This window comes from Hemibagrus wyckioides, linkage group LG04 (assembly GCF_019097595.1).
Source record: "Hemibagrus wyckioides isolate EC202008001 linkage group LG04, SWU_Hwy_1.0, whole genome shotgun sequence".
NCBI classification, from domain to species: Eukaryota; Metazoa; Chordata; class Actinopteri; order Siluriformes; family Bagridae; genus Hemibagrus; species Hemibagrus wyckioides.
In genome coordinates this window covers 16,278,067-16,293,980 of record NC_080713.1, presented here as the reverse complement: position 1 = coordinate 16,293,980, position 15,914 = coordinate 16,278,067, and the positions used below count along the sequence as shown (strand labels likewise).

The 15,914-nt window shown below is 38.4% G+C and overlaps 1 protein-coding gene across 1 annotated transcript in view; it reads left to right on the top strand.

Moving 5' to 3' along the window:
• carmil2 (capping protein regulator and myosin 1 linker 2) overlaps positions 1–15,914 on the top strand; it is a 49,492-nt gene that overhangs the window by 4,574 nt on the left and 29,004 nt on the right. Inside the window, exons 4-24 of the mRNA XM_058388301.1 lie at positions 448–507; positions 2,703–2,824; positions 3,673–3,770; positions 4,057–4,127; positions 4,217–4,290; positions 4,497–4,572; positions 4,853–4,941; positions 5,758–5,852; positions 6,088–6,174; positions 6,469–6,578; positions 7,128–7,205; positions 7,861–7,937; positions 8,084–8,188; positions 12,497–12,566; positions 12,700–12,781; positions 13,886–13,982; positions 14,159–14,213; positions 14,963–15,135; positions 15,245–15,313; positions 15,399–15,492; positions 15,601–15,699. Of these exons, the coding sequence (XP_058244284.1) occupies positions 448–507; positions 2,703–2,824; positions 3,673–3,770; positions 4,057–4,127; positions 4,217–4,290; positions 4,497–4,572; positions 4,853–4,941; positions 5,758–5,852; positions 6,088–6,174; positions 6,469–6,578; positions 7,128–7,205; positions 7,861–7,937; positions 8,084–8,188; positions 12,497–12,566; positions 12,700–12,781; positions 13,886–13,982; positions 14,159–14,213; positions 14,963–15,135; positions 15,245–15,313; positions 15,399–15,492; positions 15,601–15,699 (1,881 nt within the window). The remainder of the gene's footprint in view (positions 1–447; positions 508–2,702; positions 2,825–3,672; positions 3,771–4,056; positions 4,128–4,216; positions 4,291–4,496; positions 4,573–4,852; positions 4,942–5,757; positions 5,853–6,087; positions 6,175–6,468; positions 6,579–7,127; positions 7,206–7,860; positions 7,938–8,083; positions 8,189–12,496; positions 12,567–12,699; positions 12,782–13,885; positions 13,983–14,158; positions 14,214–14,962; positions 15,136–15,244; positions 15,314–15,398; positions 15,493–15,600; positions 15,700–15,914) is intronic.

Genomic DNA, 15,914 nt, shown 5'->3' with positions numbered 1-15,914 from the left:
AAACACAGCTAGCACACAGCAAACACTAAAAAGCTAAGGTTTATCTTCTGTTAACTGAAAGTTCACAAGAAGAAAATAAACCTTGCTGGCCCCCTGACGGCTCTGGAGAAACACAGAATGCAATGTCATGGTTAGATATTGAATGATAAAGCAAGACTAATGAATAATGCAGGATGTGCATTTGATTGACACCAGATATGTGTGCAAAATGTTGAAAGAAGCAGAAGTATTTAGGTGGCCTCTAAACCCAGCTTCTGTATTTGAGTTTCATGTACTGGCCTTTTTCCTAACCCCTGCCTTCCGTCTTCCCCAACACACACACACACACACACACACACACACAGAGTCATTTATTAACTCATACGTCTTCATGTTTTCTGAGTGTGTATATGTGTTAATGTCTGGCAGTGTGTGCACTGCTGACTGTAGTAAAATGTCTGGCCACAGGTGGAGAGCTCCTTCAGCTATTTAGAGATTTATGCCATCAGCATTGAGAGTCACGATCAGGTAAACCCTCATTTTTTCCTTTTGCTTTCCTCCCCTCTTTGTCTCACATCTAGCTTACCAGCAGAGTTCTTAATAGATCATCATTAATGTGTGAATGTTTGTGTGAATGTTTAAGGTCTTCACACTCTGGCACAGGGTATTTTTAGATATCCTGTTTCCCACGCAACACACAAAAGCCTGTTAGTAAGAAATTACTCATATGTCCATGTTTCCTAGTAATATCTGGGATGTTATGGTAAATATCTTTTTAGAAACCACGTGTACTCTTGACTATTGCACGTCTTGCATGAAATTCTTGTTACTACTGTTATGTTAATACTGTGACCGATATATTCGATTCTATTCTGATATATTCTGTATTTATATAGGCTATATACAATGTGAATGTTATACACAGTGTTAGACCCACCCTCTTCAAAAAGCCCATGAAGTTTCATTTTGAAGCCTATCTCTCTTCAAAGAAAAAATACACTAGAAATGGCTTAATGTAGTATGCACAGTGGTATGTGCTAGAGGCTAAGGCTGAACTTTTTCTAGCTCAGACTGTAGATAAGCTTGTAACTGAAAGTCAAGTGATAACACATGATCAAATTCCCCTACATTTTGTGTATAATGAGGTTAATTTATTTAAGCACATTTCACTGAACCATCCATAACTTCCTCATGAGCAGTGATAACATTTTTGGGTGAAATAATAAAACAGTGGGTATAATTATCATTCACGAGTGGACTACTTTGTCAATGATTGATTTTTTTTTAAATGCCTTTGAATGAGAAGTTAGAAGGAACTAGACAATGCAAACATCTTGCAACCAAAGTATGAATTACACAAAGTGACAAACCAGTGTTTTGTGTGGTTTGAATGAAAGAGCTGGACAATGGCAAGTGTAGTCATGCTGTTTACTTGCTGTTCAAAAGTGACACATCATTTACAGACTAGACATAAACACTGGACTAGCAAACAAACTAATCTGTTTTTCAGTGAGCTGTGGTTTATAGTTTTATGCCTATAATAAGAACCTATACTAAAACACTAAAATATAATGTTCAGTATTGTGACCAGATCTATATTACTATATTTCTCTGTTACTCTTTTACTTTATTACAACATATTATTACTATGTTATGCATAGGTCAGTATATTACATCTGCCTAGAATAGATTTAGCCAATAGCCTGCCATACGTTTTATAGACAGTCTTGTCTTGTGATGAGTTTCTGCCACAGTCTCTTCTGCTTGATTGTAGCATCAAGAGTATCCTAAATTGGCCTCTTTCAGGAGTAACCTGTGTGTGATGTTCATTTGTAATTATTTTACACAATGTAATTATACTTGCTCCTTTTACAAAGCTGTTTAGAAATATATAAAATATTTTTAAAGCACACAGAGTTGCCAACTCAGTAGACATGCCTATTCATCCATTAGAGAAAGACTCGGTTTTAATGTCATAGTAATTATTATTGTTGTGACTATTGCCTGTGGAGATTACTCATACTTGAGTAGGACTCAAAGTAGTCATACGGTGCTACCACTAATCTGCATTCATATTTACATATTTACATTTTTCCATATGCTTTCTGTTTTATCTGTATAGATCATTCAGATTTACTGTTCTTATAGGATATTTCTATTCTTTGTTTTATTCTTTTCAAAAATTCTTATTTGTTTTGTTTTTATGACGTAAACGTGTTTGAAAACAGTCAAATGTATTGGACCTCTGTAAAATATAAATCTGTGGCTGTTCCAGCTATATTTCATTTAAGCTGAATGTTTATGCCTATCAGTACCTATGCAGAAGTTTGTGCTAAAATGCCACATTACATTACAACATATTACATCTATAATCCACGCTGCTTTGTTAGCAACTGGGGAAATATGTTAAATATAAGGAGTCTTTTTCCTCTTCACTTAGTTTCACAGTGTGCTAGTTCACAGTGGAACTATGTGCGTTGGTTTGTGGTCTGTCATTATGATGTGTGTAGACACACCTCTCAGGATCTCTTTGCTCGTTGTCCTCCACAAAATCTGTCACTAATCTGCTGTTCTCTGTTTCCTTACCTGTGATTCTTTACATGTTTCTGTACCTGTTCTTTACCCTACTCAGTGACTGCTGTTAGGATTCAGCGTTGAAAATAAATGCAAGTTGATTTTCTCCTATGTTGTTTTTCTTCCTGTGTGTATATGATGTATACCAGGTGACTATTGAAACAGACAGACAGACTTATTCTCTCAGCCTGATGTCAGTGGAGGATCTGGAGGCTGTAGTCAGTCATGTGGCAGCCTCACTCAAGAAAATCTTCCCAGATTCATCACCAGGGTAAGTGACCAGCCTGAAAACAACGCCAGGCCTCAAAAGTTTTGTATTACTTTGTAGTGTTGAAGAAAATCATAAAATACATAATCTGTGCTGTCAGTATTATTGCTGCTGTTTGTATAACAGAAGAAAGCAGAACATTTTATCAGTAGCATTACCTTAAATTATGTTCCACATGTTCTGTAAATTTTGTAAATAACTTCCATCACTTCCTCCAGAAAGAAAATGATGACCTTTTAGTGGCAGACAGTGCTTGTAAATTGTACTAATGGTCATGAATAATAATAACAGTTATTATAAAATGCTACGGTTCTTTTTGTATTCATTTTTAAAACAATGTTTAGAAATATGTTGAAAGCACATCGAGTGGCCAGCTTGAAATGCCTATTAATCCATTACAGACCTGGTATTTGTAAGACTCTTTAAAGGTTAATGTCAGAGTAATTATTATTGTTGTGACTATTGCCTGATTACTTATACTTGAGAAGGACTCAAAATGCTGTTCTACCATTAATCTGCTTTCATATTTACATATTTATATATTTCTTTCTCTGCACATGTTCTATTATTTCTGTAAATCACTTCCATCACTTCCTCCAGATGGAAAACGATGCCCTTTTAGAGGCCGCAAATTACACTCGTTTTCTTGAGTAATAATAACGGTTATTATAAACTGTGGCTGGATTATCACTTGTGTGTTTTTAAGAAAAAAATAAATACAATAGCAGTGCTCCAGTTTGGAAAATATGAATAAATAAGAGTTTGTGACTCACTGAGACTCGCAACAGTATTTCCTGTGTTTATCAGGATGACATTGTGGGGATAATTTCTTTATTTTCTTTTGTTGTAAGGAAACTATTAAAGAAAGTCCCTCCTGATCTTCAGGAGAGGTTGTGGGGTCTGACCTCTAGAGTTGAAGAGCAGCTGAATGGAGCGCAAAGGCCATGTGGTGTGTAGCATCATCATTTTGTATAAGAGACTATTGTGTAGTTCATTGTAGTGTTGACAAATTTACAATATTTGTAAATGTGCTTTAGATCATATGCCTCTTAAATGCCTCCTGGAGGTAACAGAACCAGGTGCATGTTTTATACAGGTGTATGTTTTATCTATTATTATACTGAAGGTGTTTTCAGTTCTCAGGTAATGAAGTATAATCTAAATGGCTCAATTCATTGTCCTACTGTGTTTATGTTTTTGTAATTGCTGGCTTTCTCCCTGGTGGGTTGCTGTAGGGGGATTCTCAGACACATATGCCGCACTATGCGACTTCAACGACTTCCCATGTCGCGAGGAAGTCCAGTGGGTCAGAACGCTTCATTAGTAACATTAAAACATAATTATGTCTGATAGTTTAGAACTTTGTCATTAATGAACCTTTCTATTGCTGTGTAGGATGTGGACAATATCTACCATGTTCAGAATTGTCGGGAATTCAACCTTCTGGACTTCAGTCATTTAGAGAGCAGGTAAGTGGCTTCTCTGGCATGTTATGGATTTAATAGTTTTTCATGTTTAACAAAAAGCTTTTTATCTAGTCTGTTCTTATGCTGTCAGCTGACAGTACATATCAGCATTCATATCAGTTTGGGTTTGTTTAATGTTACTAACATTCTACTTGAGTTTTTTATGTTTGCATAAATGATTCATTCACTCATTTGATTCTTTCAATTAGAGATCTGGCATTGGCTGTAGGTGCTCTGTCCTTCAACCAGTGGTTCACAAAGATCTACAGCAAAGATTTTAAACTGGTACAAACTGATATTCTCATCCATTGTTACTAAATAACAGCACTAGTGCAGGAATTTTAAAATATATAAAAGAAGGCTAACTTGATAGTCATGTCTAGCTTTGTTCATTTCATAGTGCAGTGTGTTGAGCTTGTTGTGTGGTTTGTTTGGTCAGAGTGATAGCAACCATGAACAGAAAGAAAAAGTAAGCAATGTTCCAACTCCGTGTGTTAGTTTGACTCACTGTTAGATTGAAATCTTTTTTCCTCTTTCCATTGTGTGTGTGTGTGTGTGTGTGTAGACACTAGATGTTCAGGAGCAGGTGCTTTACCTCATTAGCAGGTCCACAGCTCTGCAGGAACTCAGCCTGGAGGCCAGTGGACTAAAAGTGTGAGTGCAAACTGGCTCTCCTGCAATAACACCCACTGATACTAGACAGGAGTTACTACTTTGCAGACTATTGAAAATATCTAAGCACAGTTCACACCTGTCAGGTTGTCGTTTTTGTTTTGTATAAAGCTTTAAGTGCAGGAAAATACATAAATGCTTGCATTTAACAAAAAAATCTGATAAAGCAGATGGCATTTTGAGAGTGAAATATATTAATATTTGCATCACATTATAGATTAAAAGCAATATATGTTAACAAAAGTAAAAAATGACTATTATTGTAATTTATAAATCAAAAGGCAAGATTCAGCAAAACATCTAATAGTGACTCAGTATACTGATGATTATACTGAAGCTGACAGTCATGAAGTTTACCACTACACATTACTTTACCACTGTAATAATAATCAATTTTGTGAAAGGCATGGATTATTTTACTAAGGCATTAAATTATTATTATCTGTCTCATTAAAGTTTTATCAGTGCTATAGCTTTGTTCTCATATTATAGAATTGCAGTTCTACAATTTCTGTGATTTAAAGAAATTGGGTCATACTAGTTTGTGCACACAAAATTGTTCAGTTCGCCTCAACAGCACTGTGTCTTTTGGACCTTTAGGTAATAACATGGACAGCTGCTCACACTTTTTTGGTGTTCTCAAGTGTGCACATGCTTTTACACATGCAGACATTCAGTAAATCAGGACTAAATATGGCTTCTGATGAAAATTGTAGTTCAAAATTTCTGATTTTTCCATCAATAATTATTTACCCAGGATATTTACTCCCTTTTCTCTCTCTCTGAATTATACATTAGGGATTTTGCTATAAAGATGGCGTGTTCTCTTCATGAGCAAACTTCCTCTGCACTGCGTGCCATCAACCTGTCATCTAATCCTATTGAGGATAAAGGTACTTCTGTGCTTCTTTTGTTTTGTCCACGATCAGTTTCTAAATTGTATCTACACACTGCCACAAACGAGGAGTCAGCAGCAGTGAATGCAAGCATAGTAGTATTTTGTATATGAATAGTGTTAGTAGTACCTTTTGATGATACTGCATGTTCTCCCTGACTGTTAAAATAATGGAAATGATAATTCCCCTGGTAATTCTTCTAATTTCTTCTCTTCCCTGTCTTTTTCTTTAGGAGTAATGGCGCTCAGTCAGAGTTGGGCCCGACTCTCTCATGGTCTCACTCAACTCTATCTGTCCAAGATCTCTCTCTCTCCCAAAGGTACATCAGGCTTGCAAACTTTATGGTGATATATATTACAGTTATTATTATCATGCAAAGTCTTTCCAACACAAGCAAAGCCAATAAGGCTTTCTTTATGGCAGATTAAATTCCATCAAAAACACTATACAGATTTGCAGTCTAATTCTCTGAGTACAATACATTAAATGATTCTACAGTTTACATACCGTAGTCAAGTTGAATTTTGGCACAAACCTATGACACTTTGATATACAAAAGTATAATAAAGACATGTTTGAGGTTTTCACATCCTTCTCTCTGGCTATCCATTAGGACTGGGCAGTGTCGCTCAGGTGCTCAACCAGAATAAATCTTTCTCAAAAGCACTTACACATCTGGACCTGAGTGGAAATGCAGGATGCCTGGCTACAGAGGACGCCGTGGTAAGAAACAGAGAGATAGATATTAAAGGAATGCTTAAAAGTTTCTTATGACTCGTATATCATGGTACATTAATTTTAAGTCTATCTTTCTCTTTATGGGGTCTATAAATGTTGTTAATTTCCCATTAAATGTGTCTGGCTGAAGATGCCTAGGATGGTTTAGCTGAGCCAGGTCTGTTGTGACTGCATCTCCCTCCTCTGTTTCTCACGAGTGCTGTTCAAAGACAGATTTAATGATGCGAATGTGAACTCAATCAACAGATATGCCATTCTGTGTTATTGAGTTTAAGCCCATAGCAGCTCTTTACATGAATAACAACTGACCCCTGTTTCAAATAAACAGACAAAATTAAAGTAGATGACAGCACATGCTGTCGGTCAGTTATTTAGGAGGAACAGAAGTTGATGAAATGGAAAAGGTGAAAGACATTAAGGAAAGAGGAAATTGGATTATCAAAAAAACATGTCCTGTCTATGAACCATGTACATGGTGTCAGGCGAAATAATCTGAAAAAACTGTGCCTGAGATCTGGCCTTCTTTTCTTCTAGAGTCTCTTCAAGTTCCTGTCGGCCCCCAACGTTCTGTCACATCTGGACCTCAGCTCTACTGACTGCCCTTTGGACACAGTGAGTAAAATCTCAGTTCACAATCTTCCATGCCTCATCATTCCGAAGAGCCACATGTTGACAGCATAGGTTATTTTCATGTCAGAAAGAGGACAAGTAATTAAATATTATTTATGGCTTTGCACATAATACTTAACCCTGAATCATTCTAAACCTTGGGTAAATGGAATCTTAGGTTATCTTTTACTTGTTTTACACTGCTCCTACTTTAACAAGGTTAAAAAAGAATCCTGGGTAATAATAATCTGATGTTTCACACTGTACATTCCTAATACCCTGTATTATCATTTGTATTTGAATATTTGCAGTGTCAACAACCATGTTTAGATAAGTACTGCACATGATTGATTTAAATAACAGCTTGTGCTTTAGTGTCAGTGCCCTTTAGCTCAATCTAAGTGTAAAAACCTTGCTAATCCAACTTCTAAATTACACGTATGCATTGTTCCTTACATATGACAGCTGAAACAACACAGATTTAAAGTAATAAGGTTCTTATATGGTTAAATTGAATTAAATTAAATAAAACAAAACTATATGCAACTATGCTCTCATAAATATAAAACTACATTCTCTTAAGCTTGACAACAATGAATGTGTGTAAAATGTCTCTCTCTCTCTCTCTCTCTCTCTCTCTCTCTCTTTCTCTTTTTAGCTCTTTGTGTCTCTCTCTGCTGGTTGCTGCACTACTTTAACCTACCTCAACCTCTCCCGGAACACGTTCTCCCATAGGTAAGATTAGCACATCTAGAAATCCTTACCACATATCCAGATCAGTTTTCTATCACTGACCTATCACAGAAATAAATGTAGATGAATTGTTGTCTGTTGCATGTTATGAATACATGCACAGAGCTAAAGCAGGATGTCTGTTGTAGGAAGGTAAGGGAGGTAACTCGGAGTGTGAGAGACTTTTTCACAAGGAGCATGGAGCTGAAGTATGTTGGATTATCTGGGACTAGACTACTTCCAGAAGCCCTGAGGTACCAGCTATATTAATCCTTCATTTAGGGTTATGACACAGTCACACTATATCTCTTTCATGCACCAAATATCTGTACCTGTATGTTATTTATTTATGAACATTAAATTTAATATGTTCTTTACCACTATGTAAGTGCAGGTGAGTGAGCTTTAATAACACAACAGCAAACAAGCCAAAACAGCAGGCAAAATTAGTATGCCCCAAAGAATTAGTATGCCCCAAATCGTAGTATACTGAAAAGAGTATTCCAAAAATTCCTGGATGGTCTACTACTTCCGGTAGAAATTCAAAGTGCAGAACAATGCACACTCTAATGGGTAATATTGCCCACAACTCATTGCCCACAGGAGGGAGGAGCCTGGACAATGGTGTAAATGAATTGTGGAAATATATATAACTCTTTGTTAAAGCAGTGTTGCTGTTGGGTGGTTGTACAGCTACAGTTGTGTAGCTGGGTTTTAAAGCAGGTTAGATTTTTTTTCTGACCAGTCTTCATTTACAGACCATTTGATTGAAATGTTCATGAGTGGATACACATAGATGTGTACAGGTACATCTCAAAATTTAGAATATCATGAAAATGGTCAATATTTTTTGTCACTCAGTTCAGAAAGTTAAACCCATATATTATATAGATTCATTACACATAGAGTGAAATATTTCAAGCCTTTATTTCCTGAAATTGTGATGATTATGGCTTACAGATAAGGAAAACTCCAAAATTCTGTGTCTCAGAGAATTAGAATATTGTGAAAAAGTTCAATATTGGAAAGTCATGGTGTCAAACCCTAATCAGCTAATTACCTCAAAACACCTGCAAAGGTTTCCTGAGCTTTTAAATGGTCTCTCAGTCTGGGTCAGTAGGCTACACAATCATGGGGAAGACTGCTGACTTGACAGTTATCCAGAAGACAGTCAATGACACGCTCCACAAGGAGGGTAAGCCACAAAAGGTCATTGCTAAAGAAGCTGGTTGTTCACAGAGTGCTGTATCCAAGCATATTCACAGAAAGTTGAGTGGAAGGAAAAAGTGTGGTAGGAGAAGGTGCACCAGCAAAAGGGATAACCGCAGCCTTGAGAGGATTGTCAGGCAAAATCCATTCAAGAATTTGGGGGAGCTTCAGACGAATCCTAGATATGGCCTACAAATGTCGCATTCCTCGTGTCAAGCCACTCCTGAACCAGAGACAACGTCAGAAGCATCTTACCTGGGCTGTGGAAAAAAAGAACTGGACTGTTGCTCAGTGGCCCAACGTCCTCTTTTCAGATGAAAGTAAGTTTTGCATTTCATTTGGAAATCAAGGTCCCAGAGTCTGGAGTAAGAGTGGAGAGGCACAGAATCCGTGTTGCTTGAAGTCCAGTATGAAGTTTCCACAGTCAGTGATGATTTGGGCTGCCATGTCATCTGCTGGTGTTGGTCCACTGTGTTTTCTGAAGTCCACAGTCAACGCAGCCATTTACCAGGAAATCTTAGAGCACTTCATGCTTCCTTCTGCTGACAAGCTTTATGGAGATGCTGATTTCATTTTCCAGCAGGACTTGGCACCTGCCCACATTGCTAAAGGTACCATAAGCTGGTTCAATGACCATGGTGTTACTGTGCTTGATTGGCCAGCAAACTTGCCTGACCTGAACCCCATAGAGAATCTATGGGGTATTGTCAAGAGGAAGATGGGAGACACCAGACCCAACAATGCAGATGACCTGAAGGCCGCTATCAAAGCGACCTGGGCTTCCATTTCACCTGAGCAGTGCCACAGGCTGATTGCCTCCATGCCACGCCGCATTGATGCAGTAATTCATGCAAAAGGCCCAACCAAGTATTGAGTGCATAGAAACGAACATACTTTTCAGAAGTCTGACATTTCTCTTTGAAATATCCTTTTTTATTGATCTTATGTAATATTCTAATTTTCTGAGATACAGAATTTTGGGTTTTCCTTATCTGTAAGCCATAATCATCACAATTTCAAGAAATAAGGTTGCTAGGTTGCTACAAAAGGTACTGTAAGTATTGCATACAACAATGCAACAATAATAAAACAATGCGTTGACATTTACTTTTGATACTTAAGTACTTTTAAAAACAAGTACTTCTGTACTTTTACTTAAGTAAAAATCTGTCTTTACAACTTTTACTTGTAATGGAGTAATGTTTGACCAGTAGTATTTGTACTTTCACTCAAGTAAGGAAGTTGTGTACTTCGTCCACCTCTGTTCAGTACCTAGAGGGGGTGGTGGTAGTGTTGCAGCAGGCAGGTTAATGACAAGGGGGCTTAGTATGTCAGGGTTGAGATTGGTTACATCAAAAGAATGGGCAACACACAAGTAAAGGGGAAGGTCCTACTTGTAAGTTAACTTATTGACATGTTTCCATATTTTGAAGGGCCTGATGTACCTGGGTCTGAGTTTCTGGTAGAAGTGAAAAGGCCACAGGATGGGTAGTAAGCCAAACTCTGTTGCCAGATCAGAAAGATATGGGTGAAGAATAGTTCTGCTGTGGCAAAGACAGAGGGGAGACTAGAAAGTGGAATGAGGCAGAAGAATGGTGCAACTAGAATGGTGGTATTGGGACAGATTGGTGAGAAAATCAGTGGTGAGGTGGGAACAGGGTTATTGTGAAATGGGCAAGGTTATACGGGCTTTGGAGTTTGCACAAGCAGTGCAGAAGGTGGCAGCATGGTGTATGTCTAAGGTCAAGTTGGGCCTCCAGAACCTCTCACTCAGCAATTTGAAGGTCTATTAAATGATTGACCAGTGGTGAAGGAAGTGAGGGTTTAACAGAAGGACAGATTGAGTGGATTTGTTGCTGAGGTATGCGAGCACTGACACTATGCAGTTGCCAGTGGACAGCTCCCACTACATAGGAGGGGGATGGATTTACTCCTTATGGGCAGGTTGGGGCTTGGCTGAGTGACTATACTCAGAGCTAGGGCGTTAATACAAGGGAAACTGAAAGCGAGTGAATAACAGGGATGAGTGGGCAGCTTTTTGGAAAATGATCTGACAGGACACCCCCATCCCCGTTTCTGAGGTGTCTGCCTCCACAGTAAAAGGCTGCAATTGGTTACGGTGCATGACAATGGGAGTTATGATGAACACAACTTTGAGGTTAGATGTAGCCTGCTTGCCTTCTGGGTTCCACACTAGCTGCTTGGGGTCTCCATGGAGCAGCAATGTGAAGAGAAATTAGCAATGGTCAGGAAATGTTTGATGGTTATAGGAGTAGGCCAGCCCACTACTGCTGCAACCGCAGCTTGGTCCATGGCCTGTCCATGGGGATAATCTATACCAGGAATAAAACTGTGCTCTGGTTACACTCACATTGATCCCCCTTCATGTTCAGCTGGTGTTGCAAGAGCTTCTGGAGAACTTGGCTGACATGGAACACACAGGATTGGGAGTATACCATAATGCTGTCAATGTAGGCAACCACACATTTTCCCAGCATATCTCTCGCATATCATTAATGAGGAACTGGAACTCAGAGGGGGCACTAGAGAGCACATATGGTAAAACACAGTATTTAGAGTGATCACTAGAGGTGAGGTGACCCACATGGGTATGTACCAGCTTGTAGGCAATGAGAGATTGAGCATAGTGGAAAAACGTGGCACAGCACGGTTGTTCCAGGTGGCAGGTACAAGAGGCAGATGGTAATGGTACTTGACAGTGCACTCTTGAAACCCTTTAATCTATAATCTACGTATCTGAGGCAATCCCCTTTTTTGCCACAAAGAAGAAGCCTGCTGATGCCAGGACCATGAAGGGTCTGATATAGCCCAGTTGGAGTGCCTCTTGAACATGCTCCTCCATTGCATGCCGTTCAGCCACAGATGGGATACATATGGCTGTGAGGGGAAGATGCACCAGGCAGTAGCTCATTGGCACAGATGTGATGTGACACAAATAATGTATTTGTATGTGGTCCCAACTATGTACATAAATGTACTTTCATAAGTTTTCTTTACATTAACTTGTCTGTTTTAGATTTTTCAAGTTGTATTACAAACCCTTTCTTGGATCTTCTCCTCAAAAGTAACTTTTACTGACAACTCTGTCTCAAGTCATACATGTAATTTATGTATAATTCTGAATAATTTTTGAGCATGCATAAGATTTTATATTTTGCCTGAACAAACCTGCAGTGATTACACCCAGTACTGCTCATGTGATTTTGGTGTAGGCCTAATGTAAGTCACATAACTGTAATGTTTATTTGCTTCTAAAGATCTTTAATAATCTAGGGCAGTCAGGTTAGGTTTTATGTATTTTGAACTGTACATATTTGTGTGTTATATATTAGGTTATTACTCCAGGGCTTGGCCGCCAACAGTTATCTGTCTGAGCTGGAATTGGATATTAGCAGCTGTGAGGTATGCTCATACACATATCCACACATACACACTCACACACACACACACACACACACACACACACCATGCACACAAAGTAATCTTCTGGCATTTTGGTTGGGTTGATGGGATTCTACATGTTATTTATGTGCAGCTGAAATCCAGTGGAGCACAGGTCATTCAAGAGCACATCTTTGAAGCAAAGGCCATCTGCAGCCTGGATCTGTCTGACAACAGTACAGCCACCATTTATCTCATTTTCTCTATAATCTTACATATCCTTCCTTTCTTATCTTTATCTCTTGTTATCTTTTTTTTTGCATGTTCATCACTTTTTCATTCCTCTCTTACTAGTTACTTTTCAAGAGAGATGGGGGAAAGAGCACTACCGAACACAGTTTGAAAATATTACACATTTCACAAGCTAATCAGGGATTCACCAGCTCTGCACGGAGTTACTGGTGCTACTGCTAAGGCATTATTTATAGACACCTAATCTGTATCAGGAATTCCTTAGGCATAGAGGATACATACCTAGTTAACCTCTTAACTAAATCTCAAATTATTAATTGGTTATTCATTTTAATGACTGTTATTAGTAGCTATTATGAATTATTCAGTAACTAAATGGAAACCCATAGAAAAGGCCTTTACTGTATGTCAAGTATGAGACAGAGATTTGTCTATAAATTCATAGTGTTTATTAAAATTACAAGGCAGTCATGCAGACAAGGACAATTACGAAATTTTAAACAAAACCAAATCAAGGTTCAGGAGATCTTCAAACAGACTAGCCTAGCCTAAAAAAACCTTTTTCTTGAGTGTATATGAAAGTCTGAGTTAATTCAGGAAGTGTGCATGATTAGTAATTAGGAGACTGAGAATAGTGATCATGTGAGAATTCTGAGATTTAGAGTTTGACACAGGCGCAGATTCAGATGTGACTTTGTTGCCATTAAAAAGAATGGACTTCACAGAGAGGATTTACCATAAGAATAGCACAGAGACAGAGATTTCTACCCACTTATTACTAAATCATTTTTTCTGGGAACTAATGTTACATCAGGTCAGGTTTTTAACTGCATTCACACACCCAAAGGTCATCTGTCACAGTATGAATCAATGACTGAAGCATTTGACAGGATCAGAGGTGATAACATGCCTGCTGGTTTACTGAAGCTCATATTTGTTTATACATTCCCAGAAAAATGTATGACCTTTATGTGAAAATATTCTGTATAAAAAACAGAAATGTGTATTAAGAGATGTTTCAGTATTTATTGCTGAGCTGTACTGATGCATGAAGCCCATTTACATGTATTCCTATGTTTGACCTGCAGACTTTGAGAATGACATGGTGACTCTGGTGCTTTCTATCGGCCGTAGTCACTCAATACGCCACCTGGCCCTCGGACGCAACTTTGCCATGAAGTCTAGGTGAGGTTTTGATGAAACATCTACTGTAATAGACGGAACATTGTAATCTTGTTGATCCACCCGCTCGTTCACACATGCTTTTCTCCATCAGTCTGTCTATACATTTATTTGTCCTGTTCTTCATTCCGTTCTGCCAATTCACTATTATCTTCCTCTCCTGGTTAACTATTTCTCAGAGCTCTGACAGATGTTCTGCACCGAATCGTACAGCTCATCCAGGAGGAGGAGTGTGTGAGTAATGGATCTTTTCACCAAAAGAAACACTTCATCACATACACCCCCATGCAGCCGTTATCATCTGTGGAATGATTACAGTTTTGGAAAAGGAGATTCAATGTCACTGAGTCATAATGTTGATGCCTATAGTGGTAACAATAATCCCTATTATTACCTCCCAACTAAGCTGTGTATAAAGGTCATAAGATCACTCTAACAGTATTGCCTGTGCCTAATAACAGACAATAGAAGTAGCCTAATTTGTATGCTTATATAGGTGGAGTCATGCATGTGTGCAACACTAGAATGGTTGTAGGAGTCCTCAGGGATGCCAACCCCTCCTCCTTCCAGCAAGGCAGGAGTTTTAATCACCCACAATTCCTTTCCTCTGAGGCATACTGCCTTGTTAATTATCCATCTATCTTTAAGACTGACTGTGCTACAGCTGGCCTCGCCCTCTTTCTGTCTTTCTCTTCATTAATCATCTGTCAAATACCAAATGCAAGTTTATCCACTGTGTCATCAAAGTCATGTGGTCTCACATGCAGAATCTGACCAGTTAAATTCCTTATTGCCATTTTTTCATTTCTTTGGAATATGGATCATTATAAAGGTTTTTTTTTAAACAAACACCATTTGTGTGTGACAAGAAATTTAATAAAAGTTATGTAGTAAAGTAAAGAAGAATATTTTTTAAATAAAGCTGGTAATGAATGGTCAGGCTGTCTGAAACACCAGATTAACTCCTTTCTCTGTTCTCCCAGCCACTGGAGTCTTTGTCAGTAAGTGACTCCAAGCTGAAGACAGGCACCACCATCCTCATCAACAGCCTGGGCAGCAACTCCAGCCTCTCCAAAATTGATATCAGTGGAAACTGTATTGGAGACACTGGTGCTAAGATGCTAGCTAAAGCATTGATTATCAACACCAAACTCAAGTAAACCTCCTATTAGCCTCTACTTTGTTGCATGTGCCCTAGCCTAGCTTCTAACGGTTACATACCAATACAATACATTACTAATGCAGTGGGTTTTTTTTGGATACAGAACACTGGTCTGGGACAGAAACAATGTGAGTGCCACAGGTTTTATGGATGTGGCCAATGCTCTGGAGAGGTGTGTGCTTTGTGGTGTAGTATCTAGAGGTGGGTTGGATGTTTGTTTTTGATTATTAAAATATTGTGTGTGTGTGTGTGTGTAGGAACACCACACTACAGCACATGTCCATACCCATGAGTGATATGACTCAGTCTTACCGAACCAACCCAGAGAAGACTGAAGAGGCGATGAGGAAGGTTAGTAAAGGAGGATCAATTGCTGTATACTATAAATATGAGTGAAGCATTCTAACTATATTGTTAGTGTGTGTGTGTGTGTGTGTGTATGTTTGTGTGTGTGTGCAGATCCAGGCGTGCTTACAGAGGAACAGTCAGAAACTGTGCATTACATCAGATCAAATGCTGAATCTTCAGCAGGGTCTAAAGACCAGCCGCTCAGAACAGGTTCATCAATCACAGTTCACACAGAATTACAATAATAGTTACTAGACAAGGCAGTGTGTCTGTGTGCATATGTAATTACACATAAAGTATACATACTGCCTTCATTTAGTGACTGCAGTTTTATGCACTGTTGTACATTTTAATACCGACATCTATATAAATCATGTATATGTTACCTCAATCCAATCTGCAATACTCTCATAGTATAGTTTATA